Source organism: Glycine soja, chromosome 14, assembly GCF_004193775.1.
Source record: "Glycine soja cultivar W05 chromosome 14, ASM419377v2, whole genome shotgun sequence".
NCBI classification, from domain to species: domain Eukaryota; kingdom Viridiplantae; phylum Streptophyta; class Magnoliopsida; order Fabales; family Fabaceae; genus Glycine; species Glycine soja.
This window is the reverse complement of record NC_041015.1, coordinates 48386526-48407998: the sequence shown is the minus strand read 5'-3', so window position 1 is coordinate 48407998 and position 21473 is coordinate 48386526. Positions and strand designations below refer to the sequence as shown.

The 21473-nt window shown below is 30.8% G+C and overlaps 3 protein-coding genes across 4 annotated transcripts; 2 read left to right on the top strand and 1 right to left on the bottom strand.

The window, feature by feature from the left end:
• The first annotated feature begins 281 nt into the window (after positions 1–281).
• Positions 282–4491, top strand: LOC114383326 (omega-3 fatty acid desaturase, endoplasmic reticulum-like). The gene is made up of 8 exons (XM_028342976.1): positions 282–705; positions 873–962; positions 1287–1353; positions 1490–1582; positions 1692–1877; positions 2170–2250; positions 3289–3426; positions 4101–4491. Exons 1-8 carry the CDS (start codon positions 413–415, stop codon positions 4281–4283), a joined length of 1131 nt encoding a protein of 376 aa, XP_028198777.1. The 5' UTR covers positions 282–412; the 3' UTR covers positions 4284–4491.
• Positions 4492–11149: 6658 nt separating this feature from the next.
• LOC114384512 (uncharacterized serine-rich protein C215.13-like) lies at positions 11150–13391 on the top strand. Its single transcript, XM_028344206.1, has 2 exons — positions 11150–12335; positions 12988–13391. The coding sequence occupies exons 1-2, from the start codon at positions 11396–11398 to the stop codon at positions 13350–13352; spliced, it is 1305 nt and encodes a 434-aa protein (XP_028200007.1). The 5' UTR covers positions 11150–11395; the 3' UTR covers positions 13353–13391.
• A 3082-nt stretch (positions 13392–16473) lies between these two features.
• On the bottom strand, positions 16474–19684 carry LOC114384843 (zinc finger CCCH domain-containing protein 66-like). 2 transcript variants are annotated; one of them, XM_028344652.1, is made up of 2 exons: positions 19553–19684; positions 16474–18957 (listed from the first exon to the last, which is right to left on the bottom strand). In XM_028344652.1, exon 2 carries the CDS (start codon positions 18917–18919, stop codon positions 16847–16849), a length of 2073 nt encoding a protein of 690 aa, XP_028200453.1. In that variant the 5' UTR covers positions 18920–18957; positions 19553–19684; the 3' UTR covers positions 16474–16846. The 2 variants fall into 2 exon arrangements, with proteins under 2 accessions (XP_028200453.1, XP_028200454.1); XM_028344653.1 differs by having other exon boundaries at positions 16474–18968; positions 19553–19643.
• Positions 19685–21473: the final 1789 nt, after the last annotated feature.

The window sequence follows — 21473 nt, the reverse complement described above, 5'->3', positions numbered from 1 at the left end:
CTAATTTGGAGTAATTAAGAAAAATAGTTAATTTAGACAACAATATTAAAGTTTTGCTAAATTATATGCTTTTCTCAAAATTACCTATAACATTAATAAGACATACTTTTATTTTTCAAAGATTTCTACTTAATTAACCGCCACAAATTCATCCTCGCTGGTTTGTCCTACACCGTATGTTTTTTGACGTCAGCTAGGCAAACCAACATAAATAGGAAGCAGTAGAAGTAAAAGTAGAATGTGGTAGTGTTATTATTATTTACTACTGTTTCACCTTGGTGTTATATAAATGCACTACCCCATAATTGAATTTTTCAAAGATTTCATTCTTCCTCTTCTAGGTTATTACGCACCACCCACCACGTATCCCTGAAAAGAGAGAAAAACACACTAAGCCAAAGCCAAAGCAGCAATGGTTAAAGACACAAAGCCTTTAGCCTATGCTGCTAATAATGGATACCAAAAGGAAGCTTTTGATCCCAGTGCTCCTCCACCGTTTAAGATTGCAGAAATCAGAGTTGCAATACCAAAACATTGCTGGGTCAAGAATCCATGGAGATCCCTCAGTTATGTTCTCAGGGATGTGCTTGTAATTGCTGCATTGATGGCTGCTGCAAGTCACTTCAACAACTGGCTTCTCTGGCTAATCTATTGGCCCATTCAAGGAACAATGTTCTGGGCTCTGTTTGTTCTTGGACATGATTGGTAATTAATTAATTTGTTGTTACTTTTTTGTTATAATATGAATCTCACACACTGCTTTGTTATGCCTACCTCATTTCATTTGGCTTTAGACAACTTAAATTTGAGATCTTTATTATGTTTTTTGCTTATATGGTAAAGTGATTCATTCTTCACATTGAATTGAACAGTGGCCATGGAAGCTTTTCAGACAGCCCTTTTCTGAATAGCCTGGTGGGACACATCTTGCATTCCTCAATTCTTGTGCCATACCATGGATGGTTAGTTCATCCCGGCTTTTTTGTTTGTCATTGGAAGTTCTTCTATTGATTCAATTTTTATAGCGTGTTCGGAAACGCGTTTCAGAAAATAATGAAATACATCTTGAATCTGAAAGTTATAACTTTTAGCTTCATTGTCATTGAAAGTTCTTTTATTAATTATATTTTTATTGCGTGTTTGGAATCCCATTTGAGAAATAAGAAATCACGTTTAAAATGTGAAAGTTATAACTATTAACTTTTGACTAAACTTGAAAAAATCACATTTTTGATGTGGAACCAAATCTGATTTGAGAACCAAGTTGATTTTGATGGATTTTGCAGGAGAATTAGCCACAGAACTCACCATCAAAATCATGGACACATTGAGAAGGATGAATCCTGGGTTCCAGTATGTGATTAACTACTTCCTCTATAGTTATTTTTGATTCAATTAAATTTATTTATTTAATAAGTTCAAGAAAAAAGGAATCTTTATACTTCATGATAAAGCTGTTCTTGAACATTTTTTTTTGTCATTATCTTAGTTAACCGAGAAGATTTACAAGAATCTAGACAACATGACAAGACTTGTTAGATTCACTGTGCCATTTCCATTGTTTGTGTATCCAATTTATTTGGTGAGTGCTTTTTTTTTTTTACTTGGAAGACTACAACACATTATTATTATTATAATATGGTTCAAATCAATGACTTTTAATTTCTTTGTGATGTGCACTCCATTTTCAGTTCTCAAGAAGCCCCGGAAAGGAAGGTTCTCACTTCAATCCCTACAGCAATCTGTTCCCACCCAGTGAGAGAAAGGGAATAGCAATATCAACACTGTGTTGGGTTACCATGTTTTCTATGCTTATCTATCTCTCCTTCATAACTAGTCCAGTTCTATTGCTCAAGCTCTATGGAATTCCATATTGGGTAATTAAATTACTCTTACATTACTTTTTCCTCTTTTTTTTTATGGGTCTTAACTAGTATCACAAAAATATTGGTTAAAAAATTTTAAAAAAATATTTATTATGTAAATCATAAAAGAACATAAAAAAAATGATGAATAACATAATTTTCGTCTCTTATTAAAAATATTTTTATTTTAAATTTCTTAATCAATATATTTAGAATCTGGTTAACATTTTTTGAATATTTCAATTCTCCAATTAAAAATTTGAAATAGTCACCATTAATTATGTAATTGTTTGAACACGTGCAGATATTTGTTATGTGGCTGGACTTTGTCACATACTTGCATCACCATGGTCATCATCAGAAACTGCCTTGGTATCGCGGCAAGGTAACAAAAATAAATAGAAAATAGTGAGTGAACACTTAAATGTTAGATACTACCTTCTTCTTCTTCTTTTTTTTTTTTTTGAGGTTAATGCTAGATAATAGCTAGAAAGAGAAAGAAAGACAAATATAGGTAAAAATAAATAATATAACCTGGGAAGAAGAAAACATAAAAAAAGAAATAATAGAGTCTACGTAATGTTTGGATTTTTGAGTGAAATGGTGTTCACCTACCATTACTCAAAGATTCTGTTGTCTACGTAGTGTTTGGACTTTGGAGTGAAATGGTGTTCACCTACCATTACTCAGATTCTGTTGTGTCCCTTAGTTACTGTCTTATATTCTTAGGGTATATTCTTTATTTTACATCCTTTTCACATCTTACTTGAAAAGATTTTTAATTATTCATTGAAATATTAACGTGACAGTTAAATTAAAATAATAAAAAATTCGTTAAAACTTCAAATAAATAAGAGTGAAAGGATCATCATTTTTCTTCTTTCTTTTATTGCGTTATTAATCATGCTTCTCTTCTTTTTTTTCTTCGCTTTCCACCCATATCAAATTCATGTGAAGTATGAGAAAATCACGATTCAATGGAAAGCTACAGGAACTTTTTTTGTTTTGTTTTTATAATCGGAATTAATTTATACTCCATTTTTTCACAATAAATGTTACTTAGTGCCTTAAAGATAATATTTGAAAAATTAAAAAAATTATTAATACACTGTACTACTATATAATATTTGACATATATTTAACATGATTTTCTATTGAAAATTTGTATTTATTATTTTTTAATCAAAACCCATAAGGCATTAATTTACAAGACCCATTTTTCATTTATAGCTTTACCTGTGATCATTTATAGCTTTAAGGGACTTAGATGTTACAATCTTAATTACAAGTAAATATTTATGAAAAACATGTGTCTTACCCCTTAACCTTACCTCAACAAAGAAAGTGTGATAAGTGGCAACACACGTGTTGCTTTTTTGGCCCAGCAATAACACGTGTTTTTGTGGTGTACAAAAATGGACAGGAATGGAGTTATTTAAGAGGTGGTCTCACAACTGTGGATCGTGACTATGGTTGGATCAATAACATTCACCATGACATTGGCACCCATGTTATTCACCATCTTTTCCCTCAAATTCCTCATTATCACCTCGTTGAAGCGGTATATTTTACTATTATTACTCACCTAAAAAGAATGCAATTAGTACATTTGTTTTATCTCTTGGAAGTTAGTCATTTTCAGTTGCATGATTGTAATGTTCTCTCTATTTTTAAACCATGTTTTCACACCTACTTCGTTTAAAATAAGAATGTGGATACTATTCTAATTTCTATTAACTTCTTTTAAAAAATAATGTAAAACTAGTATTAAAAAAGAGGAAATAGATTACACTCTACTAATACTAATAGTATAAAAAAAATTACATTGTTATTTTATCACAAATAATTATATATAATTAATTTTTACAATCATTATCTTAAAAGTCATGTATGATATACAGTTTTTACCTGCTTTGGTACTTATTGTAAAGTTAGTGATTTATTCATTATTTATGTTATATAATTGGCATAAATATCATGTAACCAGCTCACTATACTATAATGGGAACTTGGTGGTGAAAGGGGTTTACAACCCTCTTTTCTAGGTGTAGGTGCTTTGATACTTCTGGTCCCTTTTTATATCAATATAAATTATATTTTGCTGATAAAAAAAACATTATTAATATATAATCATTAACTTCTTTAAAAACCGTACCTAAAACTTTATATTATTAAAAAGAAGATTGAGATCAGCAAAAGAAAAAAAAAATTAACAGTCATTTGAATTCACTGCAGACACAAGCAGCAAAATCAGTTCTTGGAGAGTATTACCGTGAGCCAGAAAGATCTGCACCATTACCATTTCATCTAATAAAGTATTTAATTCAGAGTATGAGACAAGACCACTTCGTAAGTGACACTGGAGATGTGGTTTATTATCAGACTGATTCTCTGCACCTTCACTCGCACCGAGACTGAGTTTCAATTTTTGGGTTATTTATTGGATTCTAGCTACTCAAATTACTTTTTTTTTAATGTTACGTTTTTGGAGTTTTAACGTTTTCTGAACAACTTGCAAATTACATGCATAGAGAGACAGGAATTCATAGTGGGCCTCAATGGAATATTTATTTGAAATTAGTAAGGTGGTAATTAATAAATATTGAACTGTCAGTTTCGTTTGTAATGATTTCTACCACTTGCACAGAGCATTCACATGGGCAACATACATTTTAAAAAAATATTACATAAGGCAGTGTTTCTATTATTTAATCGAGAATTTAACAGCAACTATGCAAGAAAATTACGTGATTTTGGGAAAGTTTCAACCCAAAGTTTGAACAAAAATTTGTCTCCAAGTTATGATTTAGAACTAATTCTATAGGTGAAACTATCAGAAACAGAGTTCCACCGTTGAAGATCTGTTGTACCTAACTGTCAAAAAAAAAAGATCTGTTGACCTGTAAGTAAAGTCACTGTAGAAGAAGTGGGTCAAGTTGTACAGTAAAGGCAAAAATAAAAATAAGTCTTGATGCATAAATATAAGAAATTTATTGTCAAAGTTTTTATTATTTTTTTAAAATTGTATAATTAAATGAAAAAATTGCTTAAAATATAAAAAATGTACGTTATAAGATCTATTTAATAATTATTAAATAATGTACGGATATAATATCTATTTAATAATTATTTAAATAATTAAGTAATATGGTGGTTGGATGTGCGCATTTAAGGTAGTAGTGTAGTAGAAAATTAAGAGCATGGTGACTATTCATGCATAACTAGGTTTCTGAAGAAACACTCCGAAATGAACACAAGCCAAATTCATTGAATGAAAGAAGTGTTCCAAAAGAACACGTTTGTTGGTATGCTCACCCTGAGGTCAATAATGATGGTAGGATGGAATATGTTTTTTTTTTCTCACATTTTTTTAATGGCCTTGTATAATTAAACAATAAATATAATATTTTTTTTAACAAAAAATTGAATATTAATTCATCTCATAAAGGGTTTAAGGGAGGAAGTCAAGACGCTTGCTTGTTTCCCTCAAATTTCTTTCTATTCCTATTATTATCATTATTGTCTTTGATCTTATAGTTCCACCTTTATTATTTTATTCTTACTATCACTACCACTATCATAAATCACTCCCTTATGGTCTTAGAATCTTACTAGCAACAATTTGTTGTTTCTATGCACCAATACTAAGTAGACCAAGCCACCGTTGCTATTAGTTTGACTATTGCCCCAATTGATCAACCACTATTATCATTGGAGGGAGCAAAGGTTATTTAGCTTAATGTAGGTTGCAAGTTAAAGCCGATCAAGCTAAAATATTGAATTTAATTCATACTTCTAAAATGATAAATGAAAGCCTAATTTAATTTTTTTAAGGATGTTTACATTCTAAGCTTAAATTAAGCCATAAACATTAATGTCATTATTGTCCTTTGTAATAAAGATGACAACCGGGATAGAGTGGACACAAATACAGTCATATATCTATTACCTACTATTGTAGCCCTACATTATTATCAATAATCTATCCATTTTTTAACCACTATTATTTTATTGTCATGGTCATCACTATTGCCATAAAACATTATCATTATCTTATGATCATACTACACTTGCATCTGTGAATTGTAATTGCTATCACTACTATTGACACCATATCATCATTACTATTATAGTCACCGGAAGTTTTAACCGTATACTCTCTATTATTATTTAAAATTTATTAAAAATTACAAATTATAAATGAGACTTACTAAATTTTATTATTTTTAATAAACAATAGAGTGTGTATTGTTAATATTTTTTTTATTACCGTTTATTTATCAGGGTGAAAATTACCGTGACTTTAATTAGAATGCATAAATAATGTAAAATTTTGTACACTATCATTCAATAATAAATTAACATATATAATAAATTTGTTGATTTTGATAATAACTATTTTAATTTTTACAAGTTATATCTAGAATGATTTTTAATTAGTTGACAACTAAAAAAAATTGTACATTGACAATATAAAAAAAAATTTATTATCATAATATAAACAACAATATTAATTGTATTTTTAAATTCATATGTTATATTTTAAAAATAGACCAATAGAAACTAATGGAGGAAAATTAATGATTAATAACTATATAATACTTTTGAGTTATGTATAAGATTGTGTTTTTTTTAATGGGTTGGGGAAAAGACCCCCAAAAATTTATTATCATAATATAAACAACAATATTAATTGTATTTTTAAATTCATATGTTATATTTTAAAAATAGACCAATAGAAACTAATGGAGGAAAATTAATGATTAATAACTATATAATACTTTTGAGTTATGTATAAGATTGTGTTTTTTTTAATGGGTTGGGGAAAAGACCCCCAAAACTGAAAAATTGAAGAAGAAAAAATTATCCTTAGGAATGGAAGATAATACCAAAGGATTTACTATATTCAGAGACTTTGTTTAATCAAGTAACTTAGATTCCTTTAATAACCAAATCGATGAATTATTGAATTTAAAACTTTATAAGCAGTGGCGGTAATATACACACCAAACCTAGCAAAATTATCAGCTAGCTTGTATGGCTGAAAGATTGTACTCTAGTCTCCTAATATTTAAAATAATAATTAATTTAATCTTTAAAAAATACCTTATATGTCGATTTAGTTCATAAATTAATAATCATTTTACAAGTACTAAATTAACATATTAACTTAATGCATAGTATATATTACCATGGTGTATATTATAAAATGACAATATTGTCAAGAGGCAAGAGCTCCACGTTCTTTCATGGTTTTCTCTAGAACTCCAAAATGAAAGACAGAAAAAAAAATCAAACATAGACGACCAACATGTGCACCATGCGGGTATTATTTTATTTCCAATTCGGCAATTCCCAATATAAGTACACAGCACAGAAAGTCGAAAGAAGTGAAGTAAGTACATGCTTGTTTTTTTGTTTTTTAATTGCAAACAAACATTTGTAGCAAAATAAAATTTATAAAAACATTCAGATATTTCCTTTTATAAAATTGAGTATGGGGATTATTAAATTTATTTTCAAATCCATGCATCGCATTTTAAATTGAAATCCAAACACGTGCTAAATAATAAAGATAAATGTGATTATAGTATTATACTCTTCCTGCGATTTTAGTTTTTCCAGTTATAATTGTTTAATTTAATCATTATAATTTTTTTTATTAAAATTAAGTTTTTCATCCTAAAATGTATCTAATAATTAAGAAAAATATAATAAAAATGAAATTGGACATTAATTTGTATAGACTAATAAACAAAATTATATAATATTAAATAAAAATTCTTAAAAACAACACTTTTAAGTCATTTTTTTGGTTTTTTTAATCATCTAAATATATATATATATATGCGTCAATGTCATGCATCTCACTCTTCCATTATATTTATGTTAATTATAGAATTTGAAGTTAATAATTTAGTTTTAAGTGACAATTCAAAAATTAAAAAAAAAAAAGTAAGAATGATCAAAATTAAAAGACAAAAATCATGTGCAAATATTAAAGTAAAAGAGTTAAAATGTAATTAAGCATCATCTATATGAAAAAAACAATTAACTTTTTAATTTTTTGGATTGCTGGATGAATCATACAATTTTAGTGAAGTAGTATTTGATGACATTGCTTTAGATTTTGTTTTACATATAGTTTCACTGTTACATGACATAAAAAGGAAGCACTTTGCATTTATTTTTGCACTTGAGAGTTAGAAATAATGAAATATGCTCTATTTTGCTACATGATGAAGATATATAGGTGCATGCTTCTATTGTTGCATATTAGAGAAAGTTATTTGATTTTTTCACTTATCATTTTTTTTATAAATATCTAATTAAAATTTTATTTAGATCATTTTATTTTTATTATTTTTAGTAATTTCATCAATAATTTTTTTATCGTGTTACTAAACAAGACAAGTTGAAATTATCAACATACTTTATCGATGCAAGTCAACTTGTACTACTCCTATTAAGCAAGTTTATGACAGGCCAAAAAATTGACTTCTTTTATCACTCCTATATCTAACCATTTAATTAATTTTTTTGACAGAAATCATTTAATTAACTTAGGAAGAAAATTACCTTTTTTAAAAAATTATTAACTTTTTTGACAGAAATCATTAGTTATACATTTTTTTATAAAAGAATTACCTTTTTTTAAAAATTGTTTTTTTAGTTTTTTACTTTTTTATGTGTTCGTTTCATCTTTCCAGAATAATAATAAAATGAAAAATATCAAAGTGTTTGGTAGTGCCAATAGTTTTCCTAGTGATGACAGTAGTAATTCCCTTCCCTTAACTAATGACCGAATTCGTTAACTCATGGCCCAAAGCATATCGAACTTAAGGCCTTTACCTATATGAATTATGATCTAAGTTCTTCAGACTCACTCAGCTGCAGCATGTCTATTGTTCATGTACTATGCGTGCTTGATTTTCTATTGGCGTGCATGCTTGATTTTTTTAATGACAAAAAGAAGAAGAAGAAGAAGAACAGAAGCTGCAGCATGTCTCAAAATCTCAGCTCCCCTCTCCCCAAGTTCATCTCAATCTAGGAGTTTTCTTTTATTACACTTTAGTAGTTTGATTGAGATTGGTTCCTTTGTATGTTTTTATTAAATGACTTTGTTCTAGTAATATTTTATCCCCATTTGACTCATATATAAAAATATCTTTTATATTAAACTTAAATATAAATAAATTTAACTAATGTTATCTTATTTAATATTATCATTCATAAAATATTTTTCATTTAATTTTAATTTTATTTTCAATTATTCTTTTTTATGCATGATAATAAGTTTTAATAAAGTAGATTTTAAAAATAATTTTATTTTTTTTATTTGAGATTAATAAAATTAAATAATATGAATTAATTTTCTTAATTAATATAAAATTAGTTATTTTTATTTATATATATGACTCCAGAGAAGAAAGTAATTAATAATATGTCATGGCGGACACATTATTAGTCATCTATATATGCGTTATTTGATGTATGTAGCTGGAATAAATGCTGATTTCTTTTGGTGTTTTTGTGTGCACTGTAATTTACTAAAGATAGTAAATATTGGAAAGCTAAATTTAAGTTTTGATGAATTAAAATTACGAGAGATTTAAAATTAAATCAACGGTCAATAGACCCTTGTACTCCAAGGGTGTGTTTGAATGTGTTGGAAAATAGAATGGAAAATAAAAGAGGTAGAGGAAATGAGCAAAACTAATCTCTTGTGCATTGAGATTTACCACTTAGTTTTTGCACACATCTAAACTGTTACAGCAAGAGCTTAAACAGAAAAGCTACAAAGTCTCTCATTGTGCTAATTATGACTAAGCTAAAAGTAGATAACTAGATATCATTAGCCCACACTTATAACTAGATTTTTTCTGATCACAAATAACTTTTAAACAAACTTATTTTTGCTTACAAGTAAAATAGAAAACTCTGTCTATTAAATAATTTTGCCTTTACATGTTGAATTTTTTGTATACATTTATTTAATGATAACAACATGGACACAAGCTCCAAATCAAAATCTTAATAAATAATAGTTTGATGTACTTTTATAGTAACTTGTAAATGAAAAACATTGAAAAGAGAATGTCAAACCTTAATTAGTTAGATTAAGGGTGTGTTATAACTCTTGAAGTCTACTTAAAATCTTACCTACTTCAACCAGTGCCTAATTAGCTTCTTGATTTAGTTTGAAATCCAAATTCTCAATCTACCTTTTTCAGGTTCTAAAGTTTTAAAAGTTAGGCCAAGCAAGCTATAAAGTACTATAAACTTGAGTTATGGTTTTTATCTTTTGGCTTTTTGTGACGTGGGAAGAGTTTTCAAAATTTCATAGCAGTCTCGGAGGATTCTAGTTCTACCACTCCCTATGAACTTTGGTTGAAGAAACATTATCTGTTAAGGCAAATACATAAACGTTAAGAGCTTTTCAAAATCACTTCCTTTTTATTACAAAACAAAATAGATGCAACCACAGTGTCCAGAACTGGTGGGGACTGGTGACTCTTACCACATCATTGTACTATTATTATCAACCTTCTTCCTTCCCTCCCCCAAAGCCCAAATAGTGTCTATGTTGGAACAAACACAACCAAAAGTCAGTATCTTCGGCTGCAGAACCCAAAAGAATTTGGTCAGGTCACTGACATTACCAGCTACTCTGACCTGAAAAAAACAAACACATTCTGTCAATGTTTCACCCTCCACACAAAATTACAAACTATGTTATCACTGCCAAGCTTAGATCACTCAATCTGACCCTCAGCTTCTATCATCAAAATCAAAATGCTAAGACCATATTAAAGGTCACACTCATATGAATATAGTTTGGTATGATTTACAAATAATTATGTACCTTAAATATATAGTTAGAGATTCAATCTTGCATGGACAAATATTTGTTGAAAAATATCAATTTTTTAAATAAATTTCTGTATTAGTGTAGTATGATTGACAATTAATTATGTCCCTTAAATATATAGTTAGAGATTCGAGTTGTAGGAATAAATATTTGTAGAAAAATATTAATTCTTAGATGAATTTCAGCTTCGAAAAGATTAATTTTTTACTCTAGGAGATGATAATGTTTCAAAAAAAAAAATGGCCACAATCATTGATCAATTTGTCATTCTTTTCCTTTCCTAGCGTTTGAACTTCAAAGAAGATAGTAAAAGTGCCACCTCAACGCGCCCCAAGAGAGGGCTTCTGTTTGCACCAAGCAAGGAAATAAAAGGACAAATTTAGCTATGAAGCATGAACTGACTAGTCAATGGGCAAAAGCAAAGTAGTAAAAACCCCACTCTAACTTGCTCCTTCTCACACACATTCAAATGCAAATCCCGCCACCCTTCTCTTTCATATAACAAAATTCAAATCCTACTTTTGTTGCTCCCATCCCATAACCATTGCCTTTCTCTTTGGAGAGTCAGTGAATCCAAAAAGAAACCCCATTTCACTTTTTTTTTTTATCATTCTTCTCTTTAGCTCTTTTACTTGTTTACTAAACCATTCAATTCAACATGAAGCTCTTGACATCATCATCATCATCTTATTCATCAATCCCATCATCTTCATCCTCCCTCAGTTTGGACCCATCTTTGTGCAACTCCAAAAGTGTCACTGCAGGGTGTCTCACAGCCATCTTGAGAAGGATTCTCTGCTCTGGAGGCCTTCCAACACACCCATCAGACCAAATCAGAGAACTTGATTCAATGTCAAAGATGAGTGGCAAAGTTCAAGAATTGAAGACTAAACAAAACACTGAATCTACCACCACCGTCACTTTTTCTACTACTACTACTACTACTATTACTCGTGGGATAGTAGAAAGGTTAATGGGTTTGGAATCAATGGTAGAGAGAGATACAAATACAACCAATGAAGCAACATCAAGTTCTTCACTTCCACGTAGCAAATCCATGAACTCTATGGACTACTTGGGGGAATACAAGCGAATGGAGGGTCTCCATAAGCGAGCTAAGTCTTCATCATTCCGTGAGGTTTCAACTTTCCACTTGCATGAAAATGAGAACTTCTTGGTACTCAGCTTCGAAAGTGGATGTGATGGTGGAGAATTCAGGTCCCAAAAAGGGATAAAAAAAGAAAAGGCTTCAAAAGAGAGAAGTGAGTTGAAGAAAAACAAGAGAGAAAAGGTGCATGATGAGAAGGAGAAGGGGAACTTGTCTGACATGTCTTCTGCCAATGTTGGTAAACATGGACTTGAATTTGCCAACACTTCAGCACTGTTCATGGCTTGTTCTGAAAAGGAGTACGTTGGTTCAGAAACTGAGAGATTCTCACACCCCGTGAAGCGCAAGGAAGTAACCAATGGTGAGAAAGTGAAGAGGAAAAAGAAGGGAACAACATGTTATGCTGAAGAGAAGGTGGACACTGAATGCAGCTCAGAAGATTCAAGCCCAGTTTCTATCTTTGATTTTGAGCGTCAAGCTCCTGGAACAGGTTTGCTTCTGTTTAAGTTGAATTCAATTTTGATTAGTTCTAAATCTCCTACTAAGTAAAGTAATTTGTATGCTTTATATTTCTAACGCATTAAATGTACTTACTTTTTTTTAAGTGAGTTTAGTTGCATGTTATAGAAATGTGATTTACTCTTTAGTAAGAAACTGATAATTACAGTTTCCAAGTTTTTTAATAAATGGATTTATTTTACTCATTTCATTTTTAATTATAAGATTTAAAAAAAAAAATTCCACTTTCATAAGTTTCTTTTCTAATTTTTAAATGTTTTTCATATTCTTTCTTAATTATTCTTTCTTCAAACACTAATAAGTAATAATTAATTAGATAAAGAAATTAAAAAAAATAATTTAAAATGATAGTACAGATCATTTATAAATTTAATGTGATAACCTAAGTTAATTATTCTTTTAAAAAAACATGAATTAGTTGAAAGGGTTTTATAATTACAAAGAGAAAAAATAAAATTTTACATTCAGATGAGTTACTAAATATGTAGGTAATACTGTCTTTATAAAATAGTAAGATTTATGAGAATCTTATTTGATCAATTTTTCCTTATATGGTTGTTGTAGTTATGTATTTAGCTTTAGATATCATGTCAGCTAAAGAGTTTTAAATAAACTGGTAACAGAGGTGGATTCTTTTGGTGTTGACACGAGTTGGAGAAGAAAATTGTCACCAGAGCTTGAAAATGAGCAGCTTGATAACTTGATGATTGAGGAGATGAAGGTTAATACAATTGAGGACAACAAACATGAAGGGTCAAAGAAAAATGAGAAGCAAAGCCAGGAGTGTGTAGATATTTGGGGAGAAATTTGTAGGCTAGTTGAAGGTGAATTGGGATCAAATAAGTTGGAGGAAGGGTTGTGGAAACAAGATGATATTGAAAGTGTGTGTGCAGGTTTTGAATCGCAAATTTTTGATCATTTGTTATATGAACTTATAGATCAACTAGTTGGGAATCCCTTGAAAGCATTGCAACTTCAAAATTTGTAAAACAAGCAAATTAATGAACTGTAAAAAGATTTTGATTCTCTTCTCCCTCTCGTTATGTTCAAATTCTGATTCTGTCTGTGGCATATGGTGCATCAAGGAAGATTCTTCATCCTTTTGCTAGTTTCGATGATGCGATGTTTTTCGATCGTGCTTTATCTAAATATGGCACATGGTACGAGACCATAGCCTTAGTCTTATTGTAATAATATCAAATATCAAATATAAGAAATAGAGTATACATGCTACGTTTGATTTTTTCGCATAATACAATTTTAGGGAAGAGATGAGGATCTTTCTAACAGCAGTAGTATTATTTTATAAAAAGAAAATAAATCTGCTTAACAGCTCTAAAAAAATACATATTTAATGTATAGAAAAGTTAAAAAAATGTTTAATATTTTTTATCAAATAAATAAGAAAATTAGTAAAATAATGTCCGGGAACAAAGCACGTTAAAAATGGGATCACTTAACCCAATAAACATTCTTCACAGAAGGCACTTCCCTTTGTGGGTTGCGGCTTCATTGGCTTTTGTCCCGTAAGATGACAAATATTGTTAGTTCGGATCTAAATAAAATAATTTTATTTACATCATTCTTGTAACTTTAGTATAAGAAAACAATGAAAAACACATTATAACCACTCTTGTGCAGTTGTGCATCTTTTAACTTCCAAAGAATTAAAGAAATATAAAGATGATTAAAAGTATTGATGTGGAAAAAGTTTAGAATAATATACACTGCACAAGGCACTAGCGAGCAAGTCAATTTCAATTTCACGAGGCAACTATGAGTCTAGTGCAGTTTTTTTTTTTCTTCATTTCTTTTTCCTACACAATAAGCCAAAATGCTTTATCCACTAAAATGTTAAAGCGACCTTAGAGACTCTTTTTTTTCTCTCTTTAAATTTCTAGTAAGAAAAGTATAATAAAGAGGATTGAAATTGTAAAAGTATTGATGTGCAACTAACAAAGTTCATCATGACAAATGCACTTCACACAGCACAAGCAAGTCAACTTCAATTCCATGAGGCAATTATAATAAGTGTAGTGCAGATGGGTTTTTTCTACACAAGAGTCCAAATGTTGTGTCGACTAAAATATTAAGGCTACAACTGATTTGAATAATATGAGTAGTACGAAAAATCAATCTCTCAATCAACACGAAAACCGAATTTACCTTTTTTAATTTGTCACTAGCTGAATTGTATTTTAACCTCATCTGTAATTTTGGTATCTTCCTTCTGTATATAAATCATATAGATTCGCATAATTTCGTCTCTTTACGAAATAGTAAAACTCTTTGATTTTCTACACAAAGGGCCAAATGTTGTACCCATTAAAATATTAAAGCTACCTTGGAAAAGAATATTTTCACCCGAAAGAGTTCAACCATAAATCGGTGAAGAAACATATAAGCATGAAAACATTAGCCAATTTTTTATATGCATGCTCATGTTGGCTTAAATGGTAAAAGTAAAAAAAAAAGAAGTTAATATTGACTATATTGTTATGTTGTTAATCATTCTTAAAAAAATTACATGGTATCCTTTTTAAGAACTTACTGGAGTTGACTCTAAAGATGACTACTTTATATATATGTAAAAAAAAAAAAACTATCACAAAAAGAATACGTATAAATAAACTAAAATCTAGCTTAAATTTAACTTGTAATGATAGTTACTGCCTTAGCTTGCAATCCAACAAATCAAGTTCTTCTATTATTTAAGTTTTCTGTTGAGTTTGAATAAAACCTATAAGGATTAAGGAGTCAAATAAAAGCAGCTTAGAAGCAGCGTAACCCATTTTTACTCCTCACCCTAGTGCTTCTTTGTCATTAACAAATTCAATGTCCATATAGCTGACAATTATGGACCGAAATATTTATAGAAAAGTCTGAATTAGTGAAACTGTTCAATGAAAAAGGGTTGTTAAAAGCCATATGATAAAAGCCAAGTGCAATACATTAAGCTTTTCAGAATGCTTTTTCTTAGTGCTTTACAATCCTCCACATTCTTAACAATGAATGTAAACTTTGATTGCTAAAAAGTACCAGGCAGAATCCACAAAGGAGTAGGTGGAGCATATGGAAAAAGGTCTTAGAAAACACAAACATACAATAAGTGAGTGTCAAAAGAAGATATTTTGATTCTTAATATGAAGGTAACTTAAAAGCAGGGGTTAACTACCCAAGTGCAAACAAAATCCTTAACATCTACTTCACTCTAGGTGAAAACTGCATCAGCAAGTCAGCTTAAGACCATATTTCAAAGATGTTATATGAATCCCAAAATCTAAAATTGCAGTGTTATATCTACACACAAGTGTCACACATAGTGTTGCAGCATTTAATAGGCCTACGTTAGTTAAACTAAGCTATTACTAGATTGGACCCACTTCATCATTCGTGTATGGCTAATGGGAAAAATCAAACTCACCAATATTGACTAACAATAGTGTTTTTCTTTATTCTTTTTCTTTTTTCATTTGCAATGACATAACATCCGTTTACCCAGCAGCTAGACATTATTGCATCCATTTGAAAGCATTAGAACTTGTGACAAGGTCAAAACAGAGACACGCTGACTGACTTATTCTACTGCTGCAACAATAAGAAAACAAGTACTAATCTTTTTTAAGGTAAAAACAAGTACTAATCTAACACACTTATTTCTACTACTATTAGTTAAAGTTAATTGAATACTAATCTATAATTCATTAAAGTCTTAATAGCTCGTTGGGTTCACATATAAAAAAAAATCTATTTAACAGAAAAATTCATGTTTAATTGTTTTTATATGCAAAATTCTTTTTAAGTAACGATAATTATACACCACAAACAAAATTAGTCTCTAACTTAATGAGTTATACACCACAAACAAAATTAGTCTCTAACTTAATGAGTTGGAAGAAACTCATAGTATCTAATCCAAGACCAAAAGAAGTCTTAGTAGAACTTAAAAATTTTGTATTTGTAATTTTTAATAAATTTCAGTTAATAATAACCAGTATAATAAAAAAAAAAGTTATTGACATTTCTCTAATAAGACTGATGACTTGTAGCAAACACAGCAAAACACCCAAGAAACTTACACTGCGAATAAAATGGATAAGCCGTGAATGTGTGATGCAAATTGAGAATTGGAATTAATAAAATTATTACATCTCCAGTCTCATTATATTGAATACTATATTCCCACTACAATGCTGTAATTCGGTCAATGGAAAGTTACAACTTACAACTCAATTGAACATATAAGAAAGAAAATAGATTGGGAAAAAAAATAGAATCAATGAACCCAGTAACGGGTAGTAGTTACTGAAGCAGAAAACTTGCGTCCTGCCCAACTTCTATATCCTATAGCCTTGGTAGGCTATTTTACCATCCTTTTTGCAAATTGTCATCTAACTAAATTCTATAAAATTAAAAAAAATCACTAAATAAATAAACCGTTGAGTTGCAAGAAAGCAAGAAAGAGCCACCGCCAAATTGCAATCACGCCACCATTTGCTCCTGGTCCAAGTACAATTGCTCCAGCCATGCTGGAATCGCATCTGTTCCGTTGTGGCATTGCAGTAGCTTTCGATGATCTTCCACACTATATTCACCGGATTCTGGTGGAGCATCCTTCACAAGTGAGTTAACCCAAGACACATCTGGCTCATCATCAACATTTGCTGAAATTTTGTTTGAAGCCTTTGTTAGAGGACTACTGCTGCTTCGAAATCCAAAGGAAGCAGATTTCCTCAGCTTATTCAGCTCTTCTCCATTTATGGCCCAATCTAATTTTCCACCAGGTGAGCCCCAGTTAGAGAAGGTAGAGGGATTTGGAGAAGGAATCTCAGAATGATGGTTCACCACGCTACGCTCAATGAAGCTCTGGCTCCGCTTTGCAAAGGCAGCAGCTCTTGGATTCAAGGCAACCGTGGCTGCTTCGCCAGACTGATCAAGCCTGAAGGAGCGTGACCCAATCACATTCGAAGTAGAAAGGCTGGATGAATAGCCTCCTAGCTGCTGGTTCACATTCTGGCGCATCTGGATTCCGGTTGGAGATTGCAACTGAGTTCCTGCAACATCAAGTGAGATTCCATGGTATTTAGACAAAATTGATGGATCGAGTGATCCAAACATATCTTCAAGGTTAGCAGGCTTCACCCCTGAAAGCCTATTTAACTCAGTGTGATCACTCAAAGGAACATGGAAAGATGGACTATTAGGCATGGAATTTTTCCAGTTGGGAGAGGAAAGAGCAGATATCTCATCCATCATTAGCTGCTGTCTACGCCGATGTGTTTCAAGTCCAAGCAGTTCAATATCTAAATCAATGTCTCTTGCAGTTGATGCGGTCTTCAATCTGCTTTTGGGCAGCTGCAGGGTAGGGACAGAAACATTAGATTGAGACCACATGGATCCAGCAATGGGAGAAGATGCTCCAGATGGAGTCAAAGGTGGTGTTGAGGTAGGTGGCATCAAGACAGATGGAGAACCAAGTGCAATTGGACTAACTGAACCCATCTCCAATGCAGAAGCACTAGCAGAATAGGACCTTGGAGAAGGAATAGCGGAACCAGTAGAAGCATACAAGGGGCGAAGCTCCTCAGGCTTGTGAGCAAAGAAGCAAACCCTTCTTGTGCATCCACTCTCATCCTTGCAAAGCCGCGTCCGGTACTGGGCAGGGTGAAGCCAGCACTCAAAAATACCATGTGCATACTCACAGGCATCGCCCTTGCTGCAAGACCCCTTCCTGAACTCGGGACAAGGGACACAGCTGTAATGATATTTCCTTGGATCACGCCGCCTTGCATTTTCCCCTGGATGAACAAAGGGGCACTCAGTCCAATCATGAGAATACGCCCTCGAACAAGGCTTCACTTTGAATGTATACATCCTAAACTCATCAGTACCATATATCCCATTCTTTATGTCTGGAAGGGAGAGATCAATGGGATAATCTTTCGAAACACGGGGCGTAGTCATATCTTGCCTTTGTTCCTCAATTTGGTCAATCACTTCTGGAAGTGCAAGACATGCCTGATCAGCATCACTTGTACCCTCCAGGAGGGCCTGTAGCACCCTTGACCTTTGACTGAAGATAGAATTGGTCACCGAGCCAATCAAGTCAATTGGCCGGTTACCGTTGGCATCAATAGCATTAACATCAGCAGATGCATCAAGCAAAAGCTTGACAACCTCAATGGAAGCGGCAGAACCCCCAGCAACAGCACAATGAAGAGCAGTAGCCCCATCTGACCTACTAGCCCAATTAACATCGACACTACCCGTTGAAAGGATATAGGTTGATACACCAAGGCTTCCAAACATGGAAGCAACCATGAGAGGTGTCCTCTCTTCATAACCTATTTTCTTCGAGGCAACACACCTTCCATACCAAAACCCTACCCCATCAATATCATGACCCTCCTTTTCAACCGCATCTTTGAAACTAACCAGATCATCTGCTGCAGAAAACTCAAGCAAAGCTGAAATTATATGATGCATCCCTTCTTTTGCATACTCCTCCATGACCAAACCAAATTGAGAAGGTTTCCCCTTGGAAACACCGCACATGGAGATAATAATATATTCCCTTAAGACCTCGGCAGAATCTGACAAATCACAGCAGAGAACAGGTTTAATGCGCTATTGTACCAGAAAAGAAGTTTCAAATATAAAGCACTGAAAAATCAATCAAAGATAACAAAATTAAAACAGATAAATGCAAATTAAGGGGCAGATTCTCCCCATTTTGGGAGAAAACAAAACAAACGACTTCGAAAGTTATTTTGCAACAAGCATACATCAAATTGACAAAGAATCATTCTTTCAGTTAATTATAGTTAGGTACCAACAACTATAAAAATTAAAATGAATCCAGGTAACAACAGAAACAAGAAATCGGTGCAAACAGACACAAAATAGCATGTACAACCTGTCCTAAGTTTCTTTGTTGGTGAGAAAAAGGGAAAAAAAAAAACGCATTTTTTTAATATGGTACACATGATTTTTTCATCATCATCAATCAACAACTCTTACAGGCCAAAACCCACCATCAATCTTCTGAATTGTTCTTGGCAACCAAGGAAAAAACACACACAAGAGTTTCAAGAAGTAATAAAGGATTCATTTTTAAACTCAAATTGAATGACTCATTAACGTGAAGAAGAGAAAACAAGGAGCAAGAACAAAAGAAAAGAAACATACCTTGGGAGAAAGAGACACAAAACAAGGAAGTTAAGCTTGGTTTTGTGCCTGCTCTTTAAAACTAGCAAAGTTTTTTAGGACAGAGTGAAAGACTTTTCTTCTTCCCTTGTAATTTATATTTTTTATTTTTTATTTTTTTTATGGTTTGGGTAAAAGTGGAACCCACCTAGCTGCTTACCAGTTACCAGTTCCTTTTCTTATTTCGCAACTTCATTACTTCATTTATAGTTTTTGTACTTTTGTTTTAGCTTTTTTTTTACTTGGAAAATTATTTTTATTATTTAAAAAAAATATTTTTAAACGTTGTTTGTGTGTTTGTTGAAACATTTAAATGATAAAAAAATGGGACAAAATCTTACTTATTTTGAACATTTTTAAAAAAAATATATAACTACTTTTTAAAATAAAAAGTAAACAAAAGAAAATACAACTTTTACTTTTCAAAAAAATTGTAAAAATTAAATTACTTTTTATACTACACTCTTAAAATTACTTTTCCAAAAAAAATTTAAAAAAAATGGTTCCTTATTCTATTAAAAAAAACTTAACATGCGTGGCCGAAAATTAATAAAGATATATAAAGAGAGAACCCAAAGAAAGAAAGATAGAAAAAAAACATAGAATTTATATAATTTATGTTTAGCAAAATTAATTAATATGGTAGCTAGAAGGTTGAAACTTAGTTGTGGCCTAAAGTTACTTGAAAATTAAAAAATTATCTTATTAAATCATAAATTAAATGTGATTGCTTAAATGTTTTAGTATTATTCTTTAATTTAATTATAGTTTTACAACACTCATTTATATTGATTTTAAATATAAATTTATTGTCCTGATTATTGAAGTAAAATTCTAATTTTTTCAATTAAAAACATTAAAATCACTTAAAAAAACTTATCTAGATTTTTCAAAGAAGATATCCATAACACTTTTTCCATAAAAGTTAACTACTTTAAGAAAAACACGTTAAAATGTTATTAAGAAAATATTGTGGAACAGAAACCTAAAAAAATAGAAATAAATCAACCAAATTACACTATTAACTTGCCTAATTTCACCCTAAAATAGCCATATAATTAGGGATGTCAATTTAGATCCGAAAACTGAATTTCGGTAGGAATACGGGCGAGAATAAATATTTTCCTATGGACACGACGAGGAAGGAAATAGGAATCGTCTAAACATTTGACCATAACAAATCATGTGTGTTGACCATTTTCATTATAAAAAAAAGCTAAAATATATTTTTTGTCCTCATAAATATGAAAATGTTCAAAATTTATCCCTGCAAAAATATTTATCTATTTTTCATATTCATAAAATTTAAATCTGTTACTTTTTATTTGAAGTTAAATTTGGCAGCATCTAAACCTACATGTATGTTATTGTAGAAAATGTCAAATTTTTTTAAATTACTTTTTTGGTCTTTTTTTAATCAAAATTATCAATGCACATGACTTACTATTGTCAAATGCTTAAATGATATTTAGGAGATTTGTGTAGGTTTTTTTTAAAAAAAAAAAGACGTGTATAATTTTCTTAAATCTCAAGAGACATATGTAATTTCCATAAACATCGTAGAAGGCATGTGTATATTTTTTTTTAAAGAATGAGAAATATGTGTAATTTCCTTAAATCTCACAGAAATATATGTAATTTACTCTATATTTTTAATCTCTCAAATTGAAAGCAAGTTTGTTTTTGTTCTTCAAAATTTAAAATTAATTTTTTTAGTCTCATATTTTGAAGGTCCTTTTACCCAAATATTCACTAAACGTCATCCAAATTTATACTTTAAAGGAAAAACACTTGTCTTGAGCATAAAAAAAAAGTGAATTGTCTTGTTAAAGACTTCTAATATGTTAATTATGTAAGTAAAATCTCTAGTTGCACTTGGATACTAGATTTTTTTTCCCTTCAA

What these genes read in the sequence shown, in the direction of transcription:
- LOC114383326 (XM_028342976.1), top strand. Translation starts at nt 413, where the DNA reads ATGGTTAAAGACACAAAGCCTTTAGCCTATGCTGCTAATAATGGATAC. An exon ending in TGCCTTGGTATCGCGGCAAG is followed by an intron (nt 2,251 to 3,288) that starts GTAACAAAAATA and finishes AAAAATGGACAG; the next exon opens with GAATGGAGTTATTTAAGAGG. An exon ending in ATTATCACCTCGTTGAAGCG is followed by an intron (nt 3,427 to 4,100) that starts GTATATTTTACT and finishes AATTCACTGCAG; the next exon opens with ACACAAGCAGCAAAATCAGT.
- LOC114384512 (XM_028344206.1), top strand. Translation starts at nt 11,396, where the DNA reads ATGAAGCTCTTGACATCATCATCATCATCTTATTCATCAATCCCATCA. An exon ending in GCGTCAAGCTCCTGGAACAG is followed by an intron (nt 12,336 to 12,987) that starts GTTTGCTTCTGT and finishes AACTGGTAACAG; the next exon opens with AGGTGGATTCTTTTGGTGTT.
- LOC114384843 (XM_028344652.1), bottom strand. Translation starts at nt 18,919, where the DNA reads ATGTGCGGTGTTTCCAAGGGGAAACCTTCTCAATTTGGTTTGGTCATG.